The sequence below is a fragment of the Embiotoca jacksoni genome, unplaced genomic scaffold, assembly GCF_022577435.1.
Source record: "Embiotoca jacksoni isolate LCO1_2020_lvr unplaced genomic scaffold, fEmbJac1.0.p SCAF_23, whole genome shotgun sequence".
Classification (NCBI taxonomy): Eukaryota; Metazoa; Chordata; class Actinopteri; family Embiotocidae; genus Embiotoca; species Embiotoca jacksoni.
In genome coordinates, this window is record NW_027185374.1 from 5,767,651 (window position 1) to 5,787,881 (window position 20,231).

The following is a 20,231-nucleotide window of genomic DNA, read 5'->3' on the forward strand; positions in this document are numbered from 1 at the left end:
ATTTTTGATATTTTTTTTTGGGCTTCATTTAATGGCTGGCTGTTAGGGCCTGTTATCATTTTTAAAAGCTCAGTTTGTGTGTGTGAGTGAGTTTACTCCTCAGGCAGGGGTCCACAGCACATCATGGGCTGCTATGGCAACGAGGCTGGCACCCCCACTGCTGCCTCATGGCAAGTGTACAAATGCACACATTGACGCATGAACACACACTTGCACACTGGAACTACGGTCACGGGGCTCTTTCAGTGACACACACCACAGGGGAGATCAGTTTCCTGCTTAATTACGCAGGATTTGGCACAAAGGTACAAGGAGCAACTGGGAGAAGGGTCAGCAACATGACATAATGACATAAAGATTGCAAGGAGGTTCTTCGAACCACCATGACAGGCATTTAACTGGTGGCCATATTTGGTGCCAGGGATTGCCAATACATTTAGTTGTAGTAATTATCAAAATACAGAAAATCTGTTGGCATCAGCTGAGTCTGAAAGTGATGAAGACAAATTTACAAATTGAAATTCTGTCTGAACATTTTGGAATATAATAAGTAAGACGGTTTGATAAAGAAAAAATAAAAAAAGAAAAAAAGAAATCCTGTATCAAAAAAACCATATAAACAGTTGCAAATCTACAACTCTGGAAACCAGTAGGTTTCTGGCTGGATGACTCACTTCCATTACTAATTCAGCATAGCTCATCCCAAACCACGATGCTTCGCTGTTAACTGTGACAGCTGTGCTAATGCAGTTCGCCCTTCTGGCAGCCATTCTACAGTCTACTCAGCTAATCTACAAACCATTCAATTTACCCTCCAGATGTGTCTTGTAATTAGTCTGTTTATTAGCTGATTATGTCAGTAAACTGCCCACATCACTGCTGTTGTTACTGGCAAAAACACAAGGGCGGGATACACAGAACACACTTTTTTTTTTTTCCTGTTTTTCATCAACTACAAACACACATGCACAAAATAAAGAAAAATAAAATGAAACCCCCGTTTCAGTGGGAGAGAAATGAAATGAAGTGATGTTGAAGTGATGAAGCTGGTGATGGACCTGCATGCATTTGCACATACAAGTGACAATAATGTGCTCATTTCAGTTGTATGCTGGCATTCAATTCCAATGTTGAAATAACTTCAACACAAAACAATGCTTTTAGATTATTCTGCTTTCTGGTCTGTCCTTTTTTAACTGTGTCCTCTCTGCTCAGAGTCCAGACTGACAGATTTTTACAGAGACATTTGTAAAGACTGAGTTTCTGTAGCTGTAGCTCTTTTATTTGTCTGTGGAGCCTCAGTGGTTTTCACTACTCTGTTTTTATTGTTTATTCCGAACACTCATGTTGCTCTGGGAAACAAAGTCTCACTCTGTAACTTTCTTCATGGAACAGAACAGAAATGTAAAAGCTTTCATGACACAAGTAGCGGTTGAATTTGACTTGGTTTGCAAATTAGGCTGTGCTATATTTTTCATATTGCCAACAAATCCTATGAAATACTAACAATGTGTTATACTTTATCACTTCCATACCATATACAAGCTCATTTATTCCTACCGAAGACATACTTTTTGAACAGCATGGAGCTGTGCACACAAATATAAAGTTTAATCTAAAGCCACACGAGCGGCGTAGATGATCGTCAGTCAGTCGATTGGTCTTTCAGTCCATCATTTTTGTCTAGACTGGAATAGTTCAACATCAGCTTAACAGATCGGCACACAGTTGATACATACATTCATGGTCTCCAGATGTACCCAATGACTTTACTCAGAACTGTCCCCTTACTGATACCTTGAGAGTCACATTTGCAGTTTTGAGTGAAATGTCTCAACAACAATCATATTGATTGTCATGAAATTTGTGACACATTTTTACATCCCCCTAAATTGTAATAACTTGTGTAAAAAGTGGCTTTTCCCCGACTTTTCATGTAGCCCCATCATCTGGTCAAAAGGACAATTTTTCCAAGGCTTTGTTATTTGTATTATTCATCAATGACAATAAGAAGTTAATATCATCAGTCATAAACTTCAGTACGTGAATGTTACATTCCATCAACTGATGAAGATGTTGTAGTAATGTCATCCACATACCGTAAATTCATTTGAAGTATTCAAAACGACTGGCTCCATTCAAACCTGACTCACAGCTCCTAAGCCGATATATGTGTCACAGCTGAGGAGGTGAGGAGGCACGAGCTGTCGCTTCGTAACACGTCGGCTCGGGACAGAACAAAACGCCCAGATGCTGTAGACAGATGGAGTATATGCATGTGTCCTGCTCTGGTTGATCACAGTGACCCACAGAGAGAGGAAATTGGGACTTGGCCACACCGCCTGTCAAAGCACTACGGATTAACCAAGAAAAGGCACTTAGATTGTCTGGATTTCATTCTGTGGCCATAGCGAAATATTTTATTCAGTTGCTCATATCAGTCTGCCATCTGTCTTCACAGGGCAAGCAAGGTGATGCTCTTAACATCCAAACTGTGTTTCCCATGTGCATTTCACCTCGTTTGACTTTGATTCACCTTACAGACATAAAAACGCTTGTTTTTAATTGGAACTGTGAAGCCACTGGAGTGATGTTTGTCCAGTTGTTATGACAGTGAGTGGACCAGAAGGTCAGTGTTGGATCTTCGTGTTTCCCGGCAACAAGATGCTCCAACATTATGTGATTAACATTACCACACTGAGTCCACTGATGAAGGCAAAACTATTGTTTTAAAAGAAAGGACCCTTTGATTTCATATTCAGACTAAAACCGCCACTGGATCAGCAGAGGGAGGTGAGGGAAGGTCTCAACAGAATGATGTAATTTTAGTTTACTTGCTTAATGTTAACAGGATGCGACTTCATCCATCTCTGCTGCCTGAATATGTTTCCTGCCTTCAGAAAGGGTTAGGATTATCATCTGTTCCCAACACAGACATAGAGTATCATCAGCCTTCTGCTTTTCAGTTGCATTGTAAGTGTGTGTGTGTGTGTGTGTGTGTGTGTGTGTGTGTGTGTGTGTGCGCGCGCGCGCGTGTCGTTTCACAGAGCTGCTGAGCATATGATAATTGGTGATGACTCATGCAGACCTTTGTTTATTATTTTATATGCAGTAGATGGAGAGAGGAGGAGAGAGGGAATAAGTAATGTATTTTGAAGTTGAGGGGGTCAGATGGTGTGTGATTGTGTGTGTGTGTGTGTGTGTGTGTGTGTGTGTGTGTGTGTGTGTGTGTGTGTGTGTGTGTGTGTGTGTGTGTGTGTGTGTGTGTGTGTGAGAGAGAGTATGTGCGTGTGTGCGTGTGTGTGTGTGTGTGTGTGTGTGTGTGTGAGTATGTGCGGGTGTGTGTGTGTTAGCGCGGGTGTGCGCGCCTCCTACAACCCCATGAGAAAGGCACCAGAAGAGCTCTTGAATTGTGAATGTGGCGCTAGTTTAAATGCAGTCATTAGGACAAAACATGTTTCAGTGAAAATACAGTTTATTTTGAAAGAGGATAAAATTGGACAGTGACCCACAGACTGCTGGGAACCAGTTCAGCTCTCTGGCAAGATTCCTGCACCCTTAAAAGGGGTTCTTGCTCAACACACTCATGGTGTTGAGTGGAGACACATACACATCATCGTCGATCTCAAAATAATAAAGTGTGTTACTCTTCACGTGTCGCATCAAAAGTAACCGAGATGTTGCTAACAACATATATAAAAGTGTTAAGAATGAAGGGATTTTAATATAGCTCACAAACCATGTAACTGATTTATTGTGGGCTCAAGTGTAGTATCACTCCCTGTTTTATACTGAAGTCTGCAGAACATAAACTTATTGTTGAATTTTCTGGTTAGAGGGGTTTTTGTTTTGTAAATTGTGTGACTTTTTTGGTCATCAATTTTTATTGTCGGTCAGATATAATGTATGATTCTGGTTAATGTGGCATTTCATAGAGTCAATACTTAATTAATCAATTGAAGAAAAAATAATCGATTGGTCAAAAATAGAGGTTAATGACACATTAATGATAACCGTATGAATGACAGATTGCACATCCTGAGTGAAGTCTAATTATGGTTTAATCTATTAAGGAAAAAAGCGCAAGCAGCAGCACCAGAGTTGTTTCTAGTTTACAGTTGGGGCCTTGTGTTAGTAGGCAGACACTGGAAGTCGTTCACCCATTGGTTATTTGCAGCTTAAAGTTCTTTATGGTTCTCAGGAATGAGTCATAGCACTGTGACTGTTGGGCAACGTGGGCTTCTTTATTGTATTTGGCAGACCATCATCTTGATTTGACTCTTATGTCTCTACTGTTCTGGACTGACATTTACCAGCTTTGTCTGACTGCTTTGTGTGTTTATCTATCTCATCAGCTGAGACTGTCTGATCAGACAGTCACACACATACAGTACCCACCGTTAAAATAAATTGTTTGCCCCAAATATCGATATCCGTTGCCTCATCGCAGCAGTATGCCATGATGTATTTTTACATATTAAGTTCACACCAGGCTTTATGCTACAAGCTTATTCTGAATCAGTTTAGTTTTCATATTCTTTTCTGCCGGTTGCTCATTATCAGTGTGTCTTCTTTACAACCATTTTAAGCACTTTGTAACTATGTTTCAAAGGTGCTATACAAGTAAATATATTATTATCATTACTTTTATTATTGTCTATTCTGTCAAAAGAAATTTGCTCAAAGAGCTTCCAGCATGTCTTTGATTTCACCTGCAGCTACTGGAATGAAACCAAGGAACACTTTAAGAAAAGCACGTTTCAAAACCTGTTGTTGCAGTTATTGATCCTAAAACCACATCTCAGATGTTCACATCCTGTTAATTAAAACTACTTTTGTATACAGTAGACTGATTATGTAATCTGATTGATCCCTGGAGGGAACTTCTCCTTTCACTTGCGCTCCTCCGAAGACGTCATAGGTCAGCACCTTTGACCTGGAACAGTATGCGTGCTAGTGTCTGGCTGACACTTTACTGTGCACGCTGGTTCATTACTCACTACTCTCCAAGCTGCTGCTAAATAAGAGTCTTTGAAACCACGTGAGTTTCCCACAACCCACAGTAGCTGTTAAACTCGTCAGTTTCCTCCGGGACAAACTGTACACGCCTACAGTGTGGAGAGCGATTTACAGAGCAGGACAGAACCGTCATCAACACTGAGTTAGGTGCCTTCAGAATCGAGTCTCAGAGCTGCCTCTCTTCAGTGTGCTGCTGTTAAACTCGTCATGCTCAAAGCTCAGATTATTGTGCGACCTGGATATCATTACCAGCTTCTCGCGCTTACTGTAGTCGCGCCTCACCATTGCAGACACGTCCAGGAGCCGCTCCCCTTGCTCCTCCCTGTCCTCCAGCCGCATGTAGCCTTTGGTGCTGCCCCGATTGCCGCTGCTACTGCGGCTGCTGTTGCTACGGTCGAGTCGGGGCCAGCTGGGGTGCTTCCTCTGCTCGGGGTGCACGCTGAGCATGCTCGGCCCGCGCTCCAGGTCCAGAGATTTCGAGTGACTGTTCAGCATGTGCAGGGAGGAGTTGGAGCCAAAGTCACTCTTTGCTGCTCCTGGGGAAAGCCAGCAGCCTGAGGTAGAGGAGGGAGCTGGAGAGAGGGAGGAGGAGGAGAAGGAGGAGCAGCGGGAGGAAGAGTAGGCCGAGTTACTCCGGTGTAAGACTGGCGGTTTGGTGGCCTTGGCAACAGATGCTACAGGAACCACTAGCGACTCTATGGAGCTCAGAGGCTGTGACCGCTCTCCATCTCTTCTCTCTCCTCCTCGGTCCTCTTCAGTGATCGCCTCCATCTCCGGTTCGTCAATTACACAGTTGTTGAGTTTTATAACGGGGAGAGTGAACGCAGATATGGAGGAGGAGACGATCGAGCGTGCATGGTGTCCCCCGTTCTCCCCATCTCCCTCCACTGACCACTGGTGGTGCATCGAATCTGAGTGAGCCAACCCGAGCCCGGGGCCACAAAATGGACGATCCTTATAGAGCGGCGCCAGCAGCCCTGCAAAGCTACAATCCAATTTAGCCTGCTCTCTGTGTCTTTGAAACTCGTCATCCCCTAACAGGACCTCCTCCTCTTCTGCAGACCCAGCTACTCCTCCAGCCCGAGAGGAGAATGCTAGCAGGGAGTTGCTCGCTCCGAAGCCTCGAAGATCTCCGGCCTCTCTTGCACAGGTGCTGTTGCGGTGATGGCGTTGTTTTTGTTCTTTCTGCCTGAGACGATGGATGTCGATGACGGTGGAGTACATGTCTCTCATGTGGATTATCTGGTGCGGAAGAGAATTGTTTTAGTAGTAGCGTTCATCTTTGAATTACCTGAAGTATATTTATATAAATATTTGCCTATTTTTAGCATTTAATTACAACATTGGAGTACATGGTTCCCACATAGATTACCAGAAAGGGGGAAAGGGGGGAGGTGGAGTTTAATCGAATCATGAAGGGAGCAGGAGGGCATAAGAGTAGAGGAAATGTGATCAGCGGAAAACTGCAGAGATAAAGGTGGATGGAGGTTGAGAGAGATCTGATCTGCATGTTAGTTATGTGGAGACGATAAATATGGATCGCTACAGTGTACATGGCACTTATTTTGTAGTGAGTGGAGGAGGAACAGAAATGAGAATACAGGACAGGGAAGGAATATAATTTACATATTGTACCGACTTTTACCTTATCTAGAACCAGATCATACAGAAGCTATTGTTAAAAGACCCATACAATATATTGGCTTGTCTAGCCAAACATCTGGCTCCAGGTTGTATTTGTGTGTCTGTTTGTGGATCTGATGGTTTAAACCTTACCTTGGTTTCTCTGTCTCTGTTTTCATGAAGTATGGCATTAGCACAGATGAAGATAAAAATCCCAATGCCCATGGTGAAGGGCCCGAACATCTTCATCCTCTCAGAGTGAAGATGCTGTTCCAGGAATCGCATCAGAGCACTCTCAGTCTGCTTGGACGGCGTACCTACAGTCACAAAACAAGGAGAGGATGGGTCAGAGGAGTAAAGAGCAGCTTTTAACAGTGCATTTGTAATCACTCTGTTTCGTCCTTACCCTGCACTTTACGGCTTGTGTTGATCGTGTCCTCCTCTGTCTTCACTTCATTTCCTCCTCCGGTATGCATGGTTTTACTGTGAGGCCAATAACCCAGTGTCGCCATGCCGATCCCCATCGCCAAAATGACCAGTCCCAGGAGGAGGAAAAACCCAGAGGCCGAGTAGAGGCGGAGCCTGCCACGCACCACAACAACATCGGTGCGCCGCTTCCGCTTTCTGAATGAAAAACACCGAAAGAAAACACATTGGAGGCTTTAAATGACGCACTATGACGCTTGACCAGCTTGTACCATACAAAAATATTCAGAGATGACAAAAACATTTCCAAATTCATAATGGCTTTTACAACATTAAAAGCAGCCCTGCTCGTGAAAAAACATAATGATCAATCATAGTTCCCTGTTGCCTACGTAGTTGATTTAATGGCTCAGATGATACTGACCTGGGGGCAGCCTCAGGGGCGAGGTTTCCCAGGCCTGGCGATGTAGGTGGTCCGGGCCGATGCTGAGAGCGGCTGGAGTCTTGACGCTTTAGCTTGGCCAAGCCTGTTAACACACCTGCTGCTGCAGTCATGCTTTACCTGCACACACACATTAGGAGTTAATGGGTTTTACTGTTTATCCAGCATCTGAGCACTGACGTAGAGCTGACTCCTATCAGATTTTGTTGGTCCTTTGTACTCAGAGAAACATGCTACTAAATAAAATACACACATTTCACACTGATTCACATATTCACATTAGAAAAAAAATATTATAACAACTATATTAAAACAGATGCTTAGCAATGCACATATGTATTTCAGAAGCAACACAGTCTCCTAGATACTCTAAATGTATGAGGTGTAAGACATTAAATATTCAGGGTACAGCATGTCCCATAATGATGCAGATTGAACCAATTCCAGGGATCACAGCTCGGTTTGTCTAATTTAAAGCTGACGTGTCTCCTCAAGTACAGCTGGGACTTTAGCAAAGCTGCAGGTGACAGTTGTTGTTGTTTTTTTTACAGTGAAAGTGTGTCATGCTGAAAGTGTGTGAGCATTTGTACAAATTTTAGAAATGCCGTTTACAGTCTAGCAGTGATACAGATGTAGACAAAATGGTACACACCCAGTACAATCATCTCCTGTGTTTATGTTTTGCTGTCAGCCTCTAGGACAACATCAGTAGGAGTGTGTGTGTCTGTGTGTACATATTGTGTGTACAGTCACTTCTGTGGGGTGTTTATTTACTCCGTCGTTCCTGCGTGTATGACACGCTTTAAAGGATATCAAGGAAACGGGATGATCACAGAGATAGAGACAGAAACAGCTGGTGAATTCTAGTCGTGGGTAGTTAATTTATTTTGACTCGCATCCTGTTTTTATAACATTTGCATTTTTATCATGGCTACTTCTGTCACTATTTACGTTGTTTGCGCTCTTATAAAATTGGAAATACAGAGCTGTAATTCTGTCGTAATATTCCAATGAATCATAGTCTCTCCGCTCACCAGCTGCTCAGATGTCTATTAATAGTTATTAAAGGAAGAGGGCTTAAAACAAACACGGGCTTATTTTCGAGGACCTTCATTTGCGTTTAAATGCTTGTTAATCTGGGCTCACATTAACATTAGCATTGTACTGTTTAGCACTAAGAGGATTAAATGGACTACATTTGATGCTGTATAACCTATGTGCGTAATTTGAATGGAAATTTGAAGTATTCCATATTTCACATCGTTTTGAATGAAAATATAAAACGTCTCACAAAACTAAAACCCGAGTGATCCCCACTGTTGAGGGTCAGCTGCTGTAGAAACACGAACCATTGAACAGCAGTGCAAAGTTGTAGTATTATTGAAAGACAACTTTGAGGAAGTTTGGGTTCACCAGGAATTTTATTGGTTGTTGTTTTACATTATTCCCTTGTTCTCTCTCGCATTAAGGCAAACACACTGAGGTTGTCCCGGCCTGTTTTCATTTCCAGGGAATCAAATACTGCAATTTTGTCAAAGCCGTTGGCATCTGTGTGATACACATGAGGTGCCCTTTGGCATCAGGACCGTGACCACTCATGATGAAGAAGGAGGTCATGAGATGGAGTAGAAAAAAATGACAAAGTCCTTGGTTGAGGTTGGAGATGGTTGGATGGAACAAACAGGAGTTTTTCCTGGGAGGTTGGTGTTTGAGTCCATGTGAAAGCAAAATCAACGTCGAGTTCTTTCATTATTATAAGTTACTTAAGTAACGTGATGCATATAACTTTCGAAACATATGTAAAGTAACTTACAAGATGCACTTTATGTTACTTTTGTAAAATCATGCAAAATCTTTTCCTAAACCTGACCAAGTAGTTTTGCTGCCTAACCTACCAAACCAAATTGTGAACGTGTAGTCTTTCACCCAAACCATGATCTTTCTTTAAACCACGTGGTTTTTGGTACATTAACCTGAGGCACCTTGTGTCTCTTTGAGATGCTAGCTGGCCATTGCAAAATAGCAGTATTTGACGCCCTGGGATGAGAACTGGTTGTCTGTCCCTAAGCATGCTTTGCCTCCCTTAATGACCATAAAGAGCTGCAATAGAACATTTGAAAATGTTATTAACAATGAACATGATTTTCCGGTACACGAGGAAGGTCATCTGGAAAGGATTCCAGACTAAACTTCTTGATCAAAGGTAGAGCAATAAGTAGAAAAGAGGTAGTACGTTATTTGGGAATAAAATACTTCCATGACCTTCGTCTGTCCAAATTTATCTCTTCCTTTTTGCTTCTGCTTCTCCCTCTTACCGTTCTTTCTTCCTCCAAGACTGTGCTATCTGTAAATCTCTCCCTCTCTCTCCCACTCTCACCCTCCATCTGTGTGCTAATGCATTCTGGTTGTGACCCTGTATAATCTTTTTTTTCCCTTACTTCCTTTTTCTCCACCCCAGCTCACTTTCTCATCTTATTTCTCTTTGTTTGTCTCATCCTTCTCCCTCCCACCGTCCCTCCTCTTGGATCTATTTTTAATCTGTCTCTAATTTTAATTTCATCTTATTTGGTCAATTTCCTGTTTCTCTCTTTTTTCCCTTCTTTTCTTCTCTTTATCTCGACGCAACAAAGTCCGATTTAGGATTCATAATCAGACAAAGCTTTTAGCATGCGAAGTAACTGTGAATCACACACTAGACCAGACGTTCTCTCCTCCCACCCTTTTTCCTCCTTCTCACATTTTAATGTATTTTTCATGTCAATCATCTTATCGGTAATACTGCTGTAGGAAAGTGCTTCACCACAGATGGTGAATCACACAAGGACGAACACAACCAGCCACTTTTCTCAGGTTTTCTGTGCTCTCTCTCACTCTGTTTCTCCTTCTACTTGATTTTCTCCCTTCGCTCCTAAGTGTGCATCAAACAGGAACCCACACAGTGTTTCAAGAGTGATGGGAGAGATTTCCTCCGTCTATTGAAACAGGAGAAAGAGATGGATGGAGGTTTAGGAGAAGGATAGAGGAACAGATGCAGGGATAAAAAGCAAATACAGAGAGGATAGACGACAACAGGAATGCAGGAAGGGAAGATGAAGGGGGTGAGAACATGGCAGTGAGTGAATATAGAAGCACTTATTTACACCAGTGCATCTACCAAAGGTGCAACACTGAGTCATGACTGAATGCGGAAAGCATGTACAAAAAGCTGAACACTGAAAAAAAAAAAAAACACCAGGAAAAGCTGTTTAGAGACAAAGTGGGGTTGATGAGTGACGGAAGGAGGATGGAAAGGCCTGACAATAGAACAAGAGGAGAGTGAAATGCTTTTCCCGCTAGTTATGAAAAAAGACAGAGAAAGAAAACAAGCCAAGTGCATCTGTAGTTTTTTAACAAGGCTGGAGTGAGAAAGACGTGAAGCGGGGAAACGGAAACGTAACAGACGCAGCAGCAGCCTAATGTGAAACCACTCAGGCTCTGACACAACAAGGCTTTGTGCTGCGAAGAGCGTGCGGTGACCACAGGAAATGACAAGTTAATCATCAGCTCAACGCGTAACAGTCAGATCATCTATTCCTGTTGGCCATGCTGTATATAAGCCTCTTTTTTTGTCTGATAAACATGGAAATTGCCTTTGAAACAAGACATTTGTTTCCTGCTTAAATTTTTTGTGGATGAAATTAAGTCATGTTCCACCTCCTATCAGATAAAACGTATAAATAATGCGAAAGCCAAAGCTCTGTTTTCCATTTTTCTTCCTTAATGAGCACTTTTTAAATTACTGTTGAATGAATAATGAATTAGCTCTTGTGTGATCACCTTAGGAGTGACTAAATTCATTCGTGCTGTTTTCCCGTGCATCCTCGCAGCAAGCCAAGAAAACCATTACAGCAAATTGAATATACCATTTCAAGGAGCAGACTGTTAGTGGAGTTATTTAAACACTTGACATCTTAAATGTTTCCACTAAATCAGTGTGCTGTGTTTTTAAACAAGGAGATGCCCCGTGTAGCACGATAGCAGCATGTTACCTAATATATAGGAGGCATCACGAGATGTATTGTCCCTATAGCAACTTCATGTGCTGCTGCTAGGTGACACGTTTCTATAGCAACCACCAGCTGTGTGCACAGGAACGACAGGTATATCATCTACACTGTGTCCTATCAACAAAAGGACATTCCCCGTGTAACAGTTTACGTCGTCTAAATTCACACAGCATGTGGTTTGGAAGGATTTCCTTCTCCCAATCAGTTTCAAAGAGGTGTGATTGAGAGGGGGAGGAAAGAAAGAGACTGCAAAGGATGCTGGAGTAAAATTAGGGGAGTGTGGGGGTGGGGGAGAAAAAGCGGGGAATTGGCAAGTGGGGTGACACGAGAGGAGGAGATGGTAAAAAATGAGACACCAGTGATGTAGGTCTGCTTTTGTTCTTTGTTGTTTTTCTTGTTTTTGCACCTTCGTTCAGAGGGTTAATTACATCTTGTTTATGGGACTTGTGCCAAAGCTTTACAGCTCTGCAGTTTCCAACTCCACACATTAAAGAGAAAATGATGGATAGTGTGGAAGAAAAAAGAGAACAGGGAAGGTGGGATAGCTAGAGAGAATAAAAAGGTAGAAGTGAGAGTAAAGGTGTGAGATCAGGAGCAGATAATCAGAGGGTAAAGAATACTACAGTGTTTTTTTAAGTGTAAAAGCCTGCTCAGAAAACTGCCTCAAATGACTCACCTCAGTGAACTGTATGCTAACACATCACGGAGAAAGGCATCTAATATGAACGCAGATGTAGTAAGGAGGAAATAAGCAAGGGGAGATGTAATGAGAGTACAATGAGCAGGAAGATAAAAATGGAGCTTGCTAAGGAGAGAAAAATTGGCTCCTGTTATACTGTAGTTACTGTGGACCATTTGTTTTTGTTTCCGTCACAAACTACTCTGATGAGGTTAACCGAGGCCGACAAAAACACGTTATCAATGTCACCTTTTTACCTGAACTGGATTTAAATGGGAGAGACAGACACCCCCTCCTCCCGCCCCTCCCTCCTCCTCCTGCTGCTGAAGTTAAAGGTCATGGAGCAGGCACTCCAACATGGAAACATGCAAACAAGAATACACTCAAAACAACAAATACTATTTCTGTCCCTCCGGTTTTGTTTTTCTTCTGTGAGTAATATGTCTAAATTCGAATTTTTGGCCAGTGTTCAGAATATTAAAAGACGGTTTATTTTCTGCTGTCTTTCGTGGCAGGATGGAAATTACCTTGGATGAGTCAGGAGCTAAAATGCAGGGAACAATATCTGATATTTGTACAAGCTGTTTTTGACACACTGATTTTAACACTAAATAATGAAATGAAGATGCTGTGAAGTTTATTAAACAGGTTAAACCTAAGCACTTCATTTCAAAGTGCAGGTTGGGTCCATATTACAATTCGTGCTGGTAGAAAAGAGCATGTTCATCGCCGTAATTTAATTTGATAAGAATTAATTTAGTGTAATATTTGATATTTAAGTCAGGGCAGCTGACACAACTCTGCTTATCTAACATCTGACGTTAGATCTAATTCATTACAGTAGAGTATCATAGGGTGTATTTCAGTATAGTACACCACACAAGGGCAATTCAAATGTTCTGCTAGAGACTGTTCCTGTTGCACACAAATGGATCACAACACCATGACATGCACAGACCAGGGGGACGATTTAACCTTTGTGAGTGAGTATTTCATGTTTTGTCTCTTGTCTTGTCTCATCAGCACATATTTTATGACCACTGTTTACATGCACATTTGCGGTTTCACCATAGACTTGAAGGAAAGGGCACACATCAAATTTTGGAGGGCAGAAATGGGGCCAAATCTGATGCGTAGGGGTGGTGGGAGGGTGTCACTTGAAGAACCTAAGTGCAATTCAGTCACAGTTCAGGTTGTTTGCACCGAATCTTTTCCCTCCGACGCCTCAAAACGTCACAGTAGAACTCAGGGTTTACAGATTGATCATGTGGGATGAATTCACGGTGCACAACCCTGCGGGGGTAAAAAAAAAAAAAAAAAAAAAGAAACTCTCACCCAGTTGTGCTCCTGACCTGATGCCCCTTTTTCAGTCTTAAACAGTGATGTCCTGCCTCTCTTGAAATATGATTAATTGGTTCATTGCTGAAGCCTTCTGAAGCATTTCAAAGGTCTCTGTTGCCGAGTTCCCGAGACTGACTTAAACTTTTATGTGAGCCCTTTGGTCAAGATTTAGGTCCATGTTCAAATCTCAAATACACACATGCCAGTGGCCACAAAAATGTGTGTAACTCAGGTGCTGATGTTGATCAAGTGATCACACTTGGAATACGTACTTATGAATGTTACAGCTTCCCTCTGCTCTGTGCACGTCACAGTGCTGAGCTCAATTAGCTCAATGCAACAGGAACAGTTTCTGAAACTTTTTGATCTCCCCTCATAGTATAGTATAGAATAGTAAGTTAATATACAACAGTATCGTACAGTACAATTGTATAGTAGGGTGTATAAAGGTTAATACAGTACTGTACCGTACCATACTGTACAGTATACTCTAGTTTGATATTCTGTACAATATACTGTAATATAGTGTAGTACAATATAGTCCAGTATACTGTAATACAGTGTAGAACAGTACATTACATAGTAGAATATTAAACACTATTAAACTGAATAATTACGCTCATCCCAGCTTAATATGCTGTTAGTCCTTCACATGCCATAGAACAGTTCTGATCCACTGAGGCACAAGCTCTACAAGACGTCTGCAGGTGCTCTGTGGTATCAGGGACCAAGACATGAGCAGCAGATCCTTTAGGTCTTATAGCTTGTAGCCCTCCTCAGACCACTGTCAGTAGGCTCTTACAAATGCTCACCAGAAGTACCCCACAAGTTCTGCCTTTTTGGGAGATGGCTGGACATAAAAATGTGGTTCTTGTCTAAGTCGCTCGGGAATTTACACCTGCACTATTTTCATGATCCCAACACACTGACAATGACAACTAACTCTTCACTTTTCATCTAATGTATCTCAGACTTGGACACACACTGTTGGTACGAGATAATAAACATTATCAACGTCTGAGTGGTCATAATGTTTTGGCTCATAGTGTAGCGTATAGATTAAGTTTGGTACAGTACAGCGCAATACAGTATAATATATTATAATATATTATAATGTAGTATATTGAAGTATAGTAGAGCATACCATATTATATTGTATAGAATTGTACAATATAGTACTTTCCAGCTCAGTTTAGTGTAGTAGTACAGAATAACATAATATATAGCTTAGTGCTTTACAGTATAGTATAGAATAGGATGATATTGTTTATCATAGTACAGTATAGTCTATGGTAATATATAGCTACAGTCATATATTATTGCATTGTACAGTACAGTATAGTCCAGTGCAGTGCAGTGTATTATAGAATTTTAATATAGTTCAACATGCACACCAGTATTAGCGTGATCCTTTCAGGGGATTTTTCTGCCTCACTCAGCAGCTTGTGACAGAGAAGGTGGAAACAACCGATGAGATGACATATGACACAAAGCTATGACGTGGATTACTCGTAATGTTGCCCGCAGCAGGAGCAGATCCTTTTCTTACAGCCACTTGTTTCACTAATTCACTTCAATCACTCCTGAGGTGGAATTATCTTGTTCCTTTTCCAGAAAGGTCAGAAGTCAGCTGCAGAGAAGAAGCCCACATCTGCTAGAGCTCGCCTATGTTCTGCATAATATCTGTGTCTCTCCAGTTCAAAGTACAGGTAAGTTGTCAATACACATGGTGTCACTATAGCTGCTTCTTTTCACCTGCCATTAAGTCTCTAACACACTGAGAAGTTTATGCTGTCCCACCCAGAGACGCCTGCATGCAGGCACCAACCACTAACCTAAGACGTGAACCCTGACCAGATCCACATCTGTGGACACAATCAGTGTTAGTGGGAACCAGCAGTGTGTTGGTTTCCAATTAGGATATTTTTTAACAGCTGTCTAACCAGTGGTAGATGCTTAGATTATTTTCATTATTTCATTTTCTTTGGCTAAATCTACACTGCTCAAAAAAATAAAGGGAACACTTAAACAACACAATGTAACTCCAAGTCAATCACACTTCTGGGAAATCAACCTGTCCAGTTAGGAAGCAACACTGATTGTGAATCAATTTCACCTGCTGTTGTGCAAATGGAACAGACAACAGGTGGAAATGAGGCAATTATCAAGACAACCCCTATAAAGGAATGATTCTGCAGGTGGTGGCCACAGACCATTTCTCTGTCCTCGTCCTTTCTGGCTGATTTTTGGTCACTTTTGCATTTTGCCAGTGCCCTCACCACTAGAGGTAGCATGAGGCGGTGTCTCCAACCCACAGAAGTTGCTCAGGTAGTGCAGCTCATCCAGGATGGCACATCAATGCACACTGTGGCAAGAAGGTTTGCTGTGTCTGTCAGCACAGTGTCAAGAGCACAGAGGAGATACCAGGAGACAGGCCGGTCCACCAGGAGACGTGGAGGGGGCCGTAGGAGGACAACAACCCAGCAGCAGGACCTCTATCTGCTCCTTTGTGCAAGGAGGAACAGGAGGAGCACTGCCAGAGCCCTACAAAATGACCTCCAGCAGGCCACTAATGTGCATGTTTCTGCTCAAACTGTCAGAAACAGACTCCATGAGGGTGGTATGAGGGCCCGACGTCCACAAGTGGGGCCTGTGCTTACAGCCCAACACCGTGCAGGGTAATTGGCATTTGCCAGAGAACACCAAGATTGGCAGCTTCGCCGTCGGCGCCCTGTGCTCTTCACGGATGAGAGCAGGTTCACACTGAGCACATGTGACAGACGTGACGGAGTCTGGAGACGCCGTGGAGAACGTTCTGCTGCCTGCAACATCTTCCAGCGTGACCGGTTTGGCGGTGGGTCAGCGATGGTCTGGGGAGGCATTTCTTTGGAGGGCCGCACAGCCCTCCGTGTGCTAGCCAGAGGTACCCTGACTGCCATTAGGTACCGGGATGAGATCCTCAGACCCGTTGTAAGACCATATGCTGGTGCAGTGGGCCCTGGGTTCCTTCTGATGCATGACAATGCTAGGCCTCATGTGGCTGGAGTGTGTCAGCAGTTCCTGCATGATGAAAGCATTGATGCTGTGGACCGGCCTGCCCGTTCCCCAGACCTGAATCCAATCCAGCACATCTGGGACATCATGTCTCGTTCCGTCCACTGACGCCACGTCGCACCACAGACTGTCCAGGAGTTGACTGATGCTTTGATCCAGGTGTGGGAGGAGATTCCTCAGGAGAACATCCATGGTCTCATCAGGAGCATGCCCAGGCGTTGTAGGGAGTGCATACAGGCACGTGGAGGCCACACACACTACTGAGCCTCATTTGGACTTGTCTTGAGGAATTTCCACAGAAGTTGGATCAGCCTGTGATCTGATTTTTCCACTTTTATTTTGAGTATGATTCTGAATCCAGACCTCCATGGGATAATGATTTTGATGTCCATTGATCATTCTTATGTTATTTTGTTCTCAACACATTCCACTATGTCATGAATAAAGATTTTCAACTGCAATATTTCATTCATTGAGATCTAGGATGTGTTGTTTAAGTGTTTTTTTGAGCAGTGTAGAAATATTGAGTGAAGGGAAGGAGTGACTCCCTTCTTATTTTCAAATAAAAGATTGTGACAGCTGACTTTTGCTGATATGGGGCAGACATACTCTGTTTTTTCATAAGTGATAAGTTGGATATAATGTAGATTTAAGAAAAATACATTTTTCCCAGTTGTAATAACAAGTTGGGTATCAGGTCAGGGAGGCAGGTCACCAAGAAATTATAAATGTGTAAGTTTCCTACTCTAACAAGCCTGATGGAGCACGCTGGAGTCACATTAGTCTGTACACAGAGGTCCATTCAGCCAGAAGGGACTGTGTGCAGAAGCTTTTGGAAAAAAATGGTTTAACCTTACACTTAGTTCACAATGCTGAGCATTTCCATTTTGTTTTTGGTTTAAATAAGTGTTTTATGTCCATTTTATATGATGTTATTTAAAGTTCAGCAGAGAGCAGATAAAGTATAAGAAAAAAGAGCAAGCAAAGATAGTGAGCATGTGTTTGTATGCTTTACTCCTACATACTCGTCAGGGGTGAGTCATCTGTCTGGAGAATATGTCACTGTGTTTTCTTGCTGACCTTTCAGCAGCACATTTTCTGATCCATGCACTCGAGTGTCAAATCCTGCACTCTCTTGACCACCTTGCTTGTTTTATTTCCCTCGTTATTTTGATGATACATACTGTTGTTGTTTTTAAAGTGTCTCACATTCTTCACACTGAATCCGTGTCATTGCCTCCTGTAATAAATTAATCTGTACTCAATTCAATTAAGTTTTGAATTGAATCATCGGATGCTCAGAGCAGGCGTGTGTGTGTGTACTGGATTGAGCCCCCTGTTGATTCCAGTATAATGACTCATTCTGTCTTCCGCCTGATTGTCAGTCAGCACCCACACTCATCCTGAGGCACGAAGTGTCCCCATCTGAGTGGTGTCCAAACTGGACCCCTAGGATTTTAGTGGGAACCATGTAGAGATTGTAGAGACCCTCTCCCCATAATTAAAGCCATAATTAGTGTTTTGTTTTCCTCAACTTAACAGTTCCTATTTGACATGATAGATTTTTTTTGCTCTTCGAGAGACTCTTATGATCATCTCTTTGTGTGTCTTTGGAGTGACAAAGTGAAGGAACTGCTGACCTACCAGAGGGATATTAAAACAGGATTATCCAGACAGTATGATATCTGTGAAGGAGGATTAGCCGACATGCCACCTAACTTCCTAATGATTCTCCAAGTAAACAAGGATCAAGTTCTCCATGAAGTGTTTGGCAGCTAAAGATATCTTATTATGAGCCATTTGGCTCAGTGAATCACCCTTGTTCTTCAAACAGCCCTCAAGCTGAGAGTTACTCTTAATTCAACATCATTTCATTCACACAACACAATAAAACCAGTGGCGGAGCATCTGTCGTGAACCTCTACTTAAACCCTTCATGTTTATTGTTCCTTCATTTGGATGTTTGACCTTCACTGTGTAAAGACAGACAAGTGTGTGTTTATTTATCTTTTTACTGTGGAAGGTTGTTTTTATCTTCATCATGTTTCTCTGTGCCCACCTAAAACTGATTTGTACAAATGAGATGATTTTGTGATGTCACAACTTGAGGCCAATCATGGTTACTCAGGTGTGATGTGAAAACATTATCAACACATACGCTGCTAATGGACTTCAAGAAACCAATAGAGATATTGTGCTCAGCATTCGCATGATCATAAATCAGCGGTTTTTGATTGTGAGAGACTAATTTCATACATTTTCTGAGTTGTATTAACTTAACTTTTTTGCAGGAAAAGAAACATCAAATACGAGACAGAGGAATTTTGGGTGGGAGCTCTACATTTAGTTTGAAGGGTTACCACTAAAGGCGCATGAAAAATGACCCTTTAAAAGTGACCTTTCACCCCCTCTTTGGGGTTGGCAAGAATTGGCAGGCATCTCAGCCTTTGCACTATGAACAGATCATAAGATACCTTCCAAGTTAAACCAATAAATAAATAAAACACAGTGAAGCTGTCCATTAAAATTACAGGAGATGATGATGACAAACACAGTAATCAGTCAAGGGCTTGTGGCTGATGTTAAACTTCTCCTTCTTTAAATATTTAACAAAATGTAATTAAATATGGATGTAAATAAAAAGATAAAAGACTGTGGAGATGTCAGCTTGAATTGTTTAATCGCTGGTTGGAGAGGTCAAACACAGCTCTGTCCTTACCTTTACAAAAGCCGAGTTTTCACTGCTAGTGTTCCATTAGGCATGCAGAGGGATTAGGCTGTAACCTGGGGGGAAGTAAAAAGCCATCTTCCACTTTGAAGGCTACTTCCAGGGAAATGCCATGCTGGAGAAAATGAAGATGACAGGAGGCAGTTCACCATCCATGCAGGGTTTGGAAACAGCTGCAGTCTTTACTAACATCCGAGCCCTTTAATGGAGACCAGGAATTGTCATTTTGACAGTTTGTCTGGACCAAAGTGAAACTTAAAGGTTTCAAAGTGTCTATTTTGTTGACTTTGTTCAGCACGGAACACGTTTTACTCCATATGGAGAGAGTGCGCGCTCAAGACAATGAGGGCGGTGAAACACGCTAATTACGACTGAAGGAAAATCCTTTCACCACAGTCTGCCTGTTTAAAGTCGTAAACGTTCAGGTCGTAATTCCCCAGCGCAGAAATATTCCTTGTTTTCTTGCAAAAAAAAAAGACAACTGATGTGATGTCCCTCCTGGTCGGCTCACTGTGATGCGTAAAACTCTCGATATCCTTATGTTCGCGTCCAAAAACTTGATTTCACACCAAAAACAGAGAAAAGAATCCAAAAGCCCTGTTTCAGAAATAGAAGCTGCAAGCTGTTGTCTTTTAAGAAAATCGGTGAGCGGTGAAAACCGGCGAGTAAAGTGTGTTTTTTTTATTCCTCTGAGTCGTAAAGAGGCGGCAGCTTCATCCAATTCCTCTAAAGCACTTCTACGATGTGGGAATGTGCGAGGCTTTTACAGAGATGTGTGTCTGTGTGTGTTAGAGAGGGAGAGAGAGGCAGAGAGAGAGATAGAGGGAGAGATGGGGGTGACTGATTTGTATGCGAGCTTACTGTGTATGCATG

At 42.2% G+C, this 20,231-nt stretch overlaps 1 protein-coding gene across 1 annotated transcript; it reads right to left on the reverse strand.

Annotated features, from left to right (window-relative positions):
- Positions 1-620: 620 nt before the first annotated feature.
- Positions 621-20,155, reverse strand: tmem200a (transmembrane protein 200A). The gene is made up of 5 exons (XM_069158466.1): positions 19,350-20,155; positions 7,493-7,630; positions 7,049-7,266; positions 6,796-6,959; positions 621-6,261 (listed from the first exon to the last, which is right to left on the reverse strand). The coding sequence occupies exons 2-5, from the start codon at positions 7,621-7,623 to the stop codon at positions 5,173-5,175; spliced, it is 1,602 nt and encodes a 533-aa protein (XP_069014567.1). The 5' UTR covers positions 7,624-7,630; positions 19,350-20,155; the 3' UTR covers positions 621-5,172.
- Between the last annotated feature and the right edge of the window lie 76 nt (positions 20,156-20,231).

Coding starts and splice junctions, on each gene's coding strand:
- tmem200a (XM_069158466.1), bottom strand. CDS start 7,623: ATGACTGCAGCAGCAGGTGTGTTAACAGGCTTGGCCAAGCTAAAGCGT. Junction 7,267..7,492: donor GCCCCTGAGGCTGCCCCCAG/GTCAGTATCATC, acceptor TTTTTCATTCAG/AAAGCGGAAGCGGCGCACCG. Junction 6,262..6,795: donor ACAGAGACAGAGAAACCAAG/GTAAGGTTTAAA, acceptor CTTCCGCACCAG/ATAATCCACATGAGAGACAT.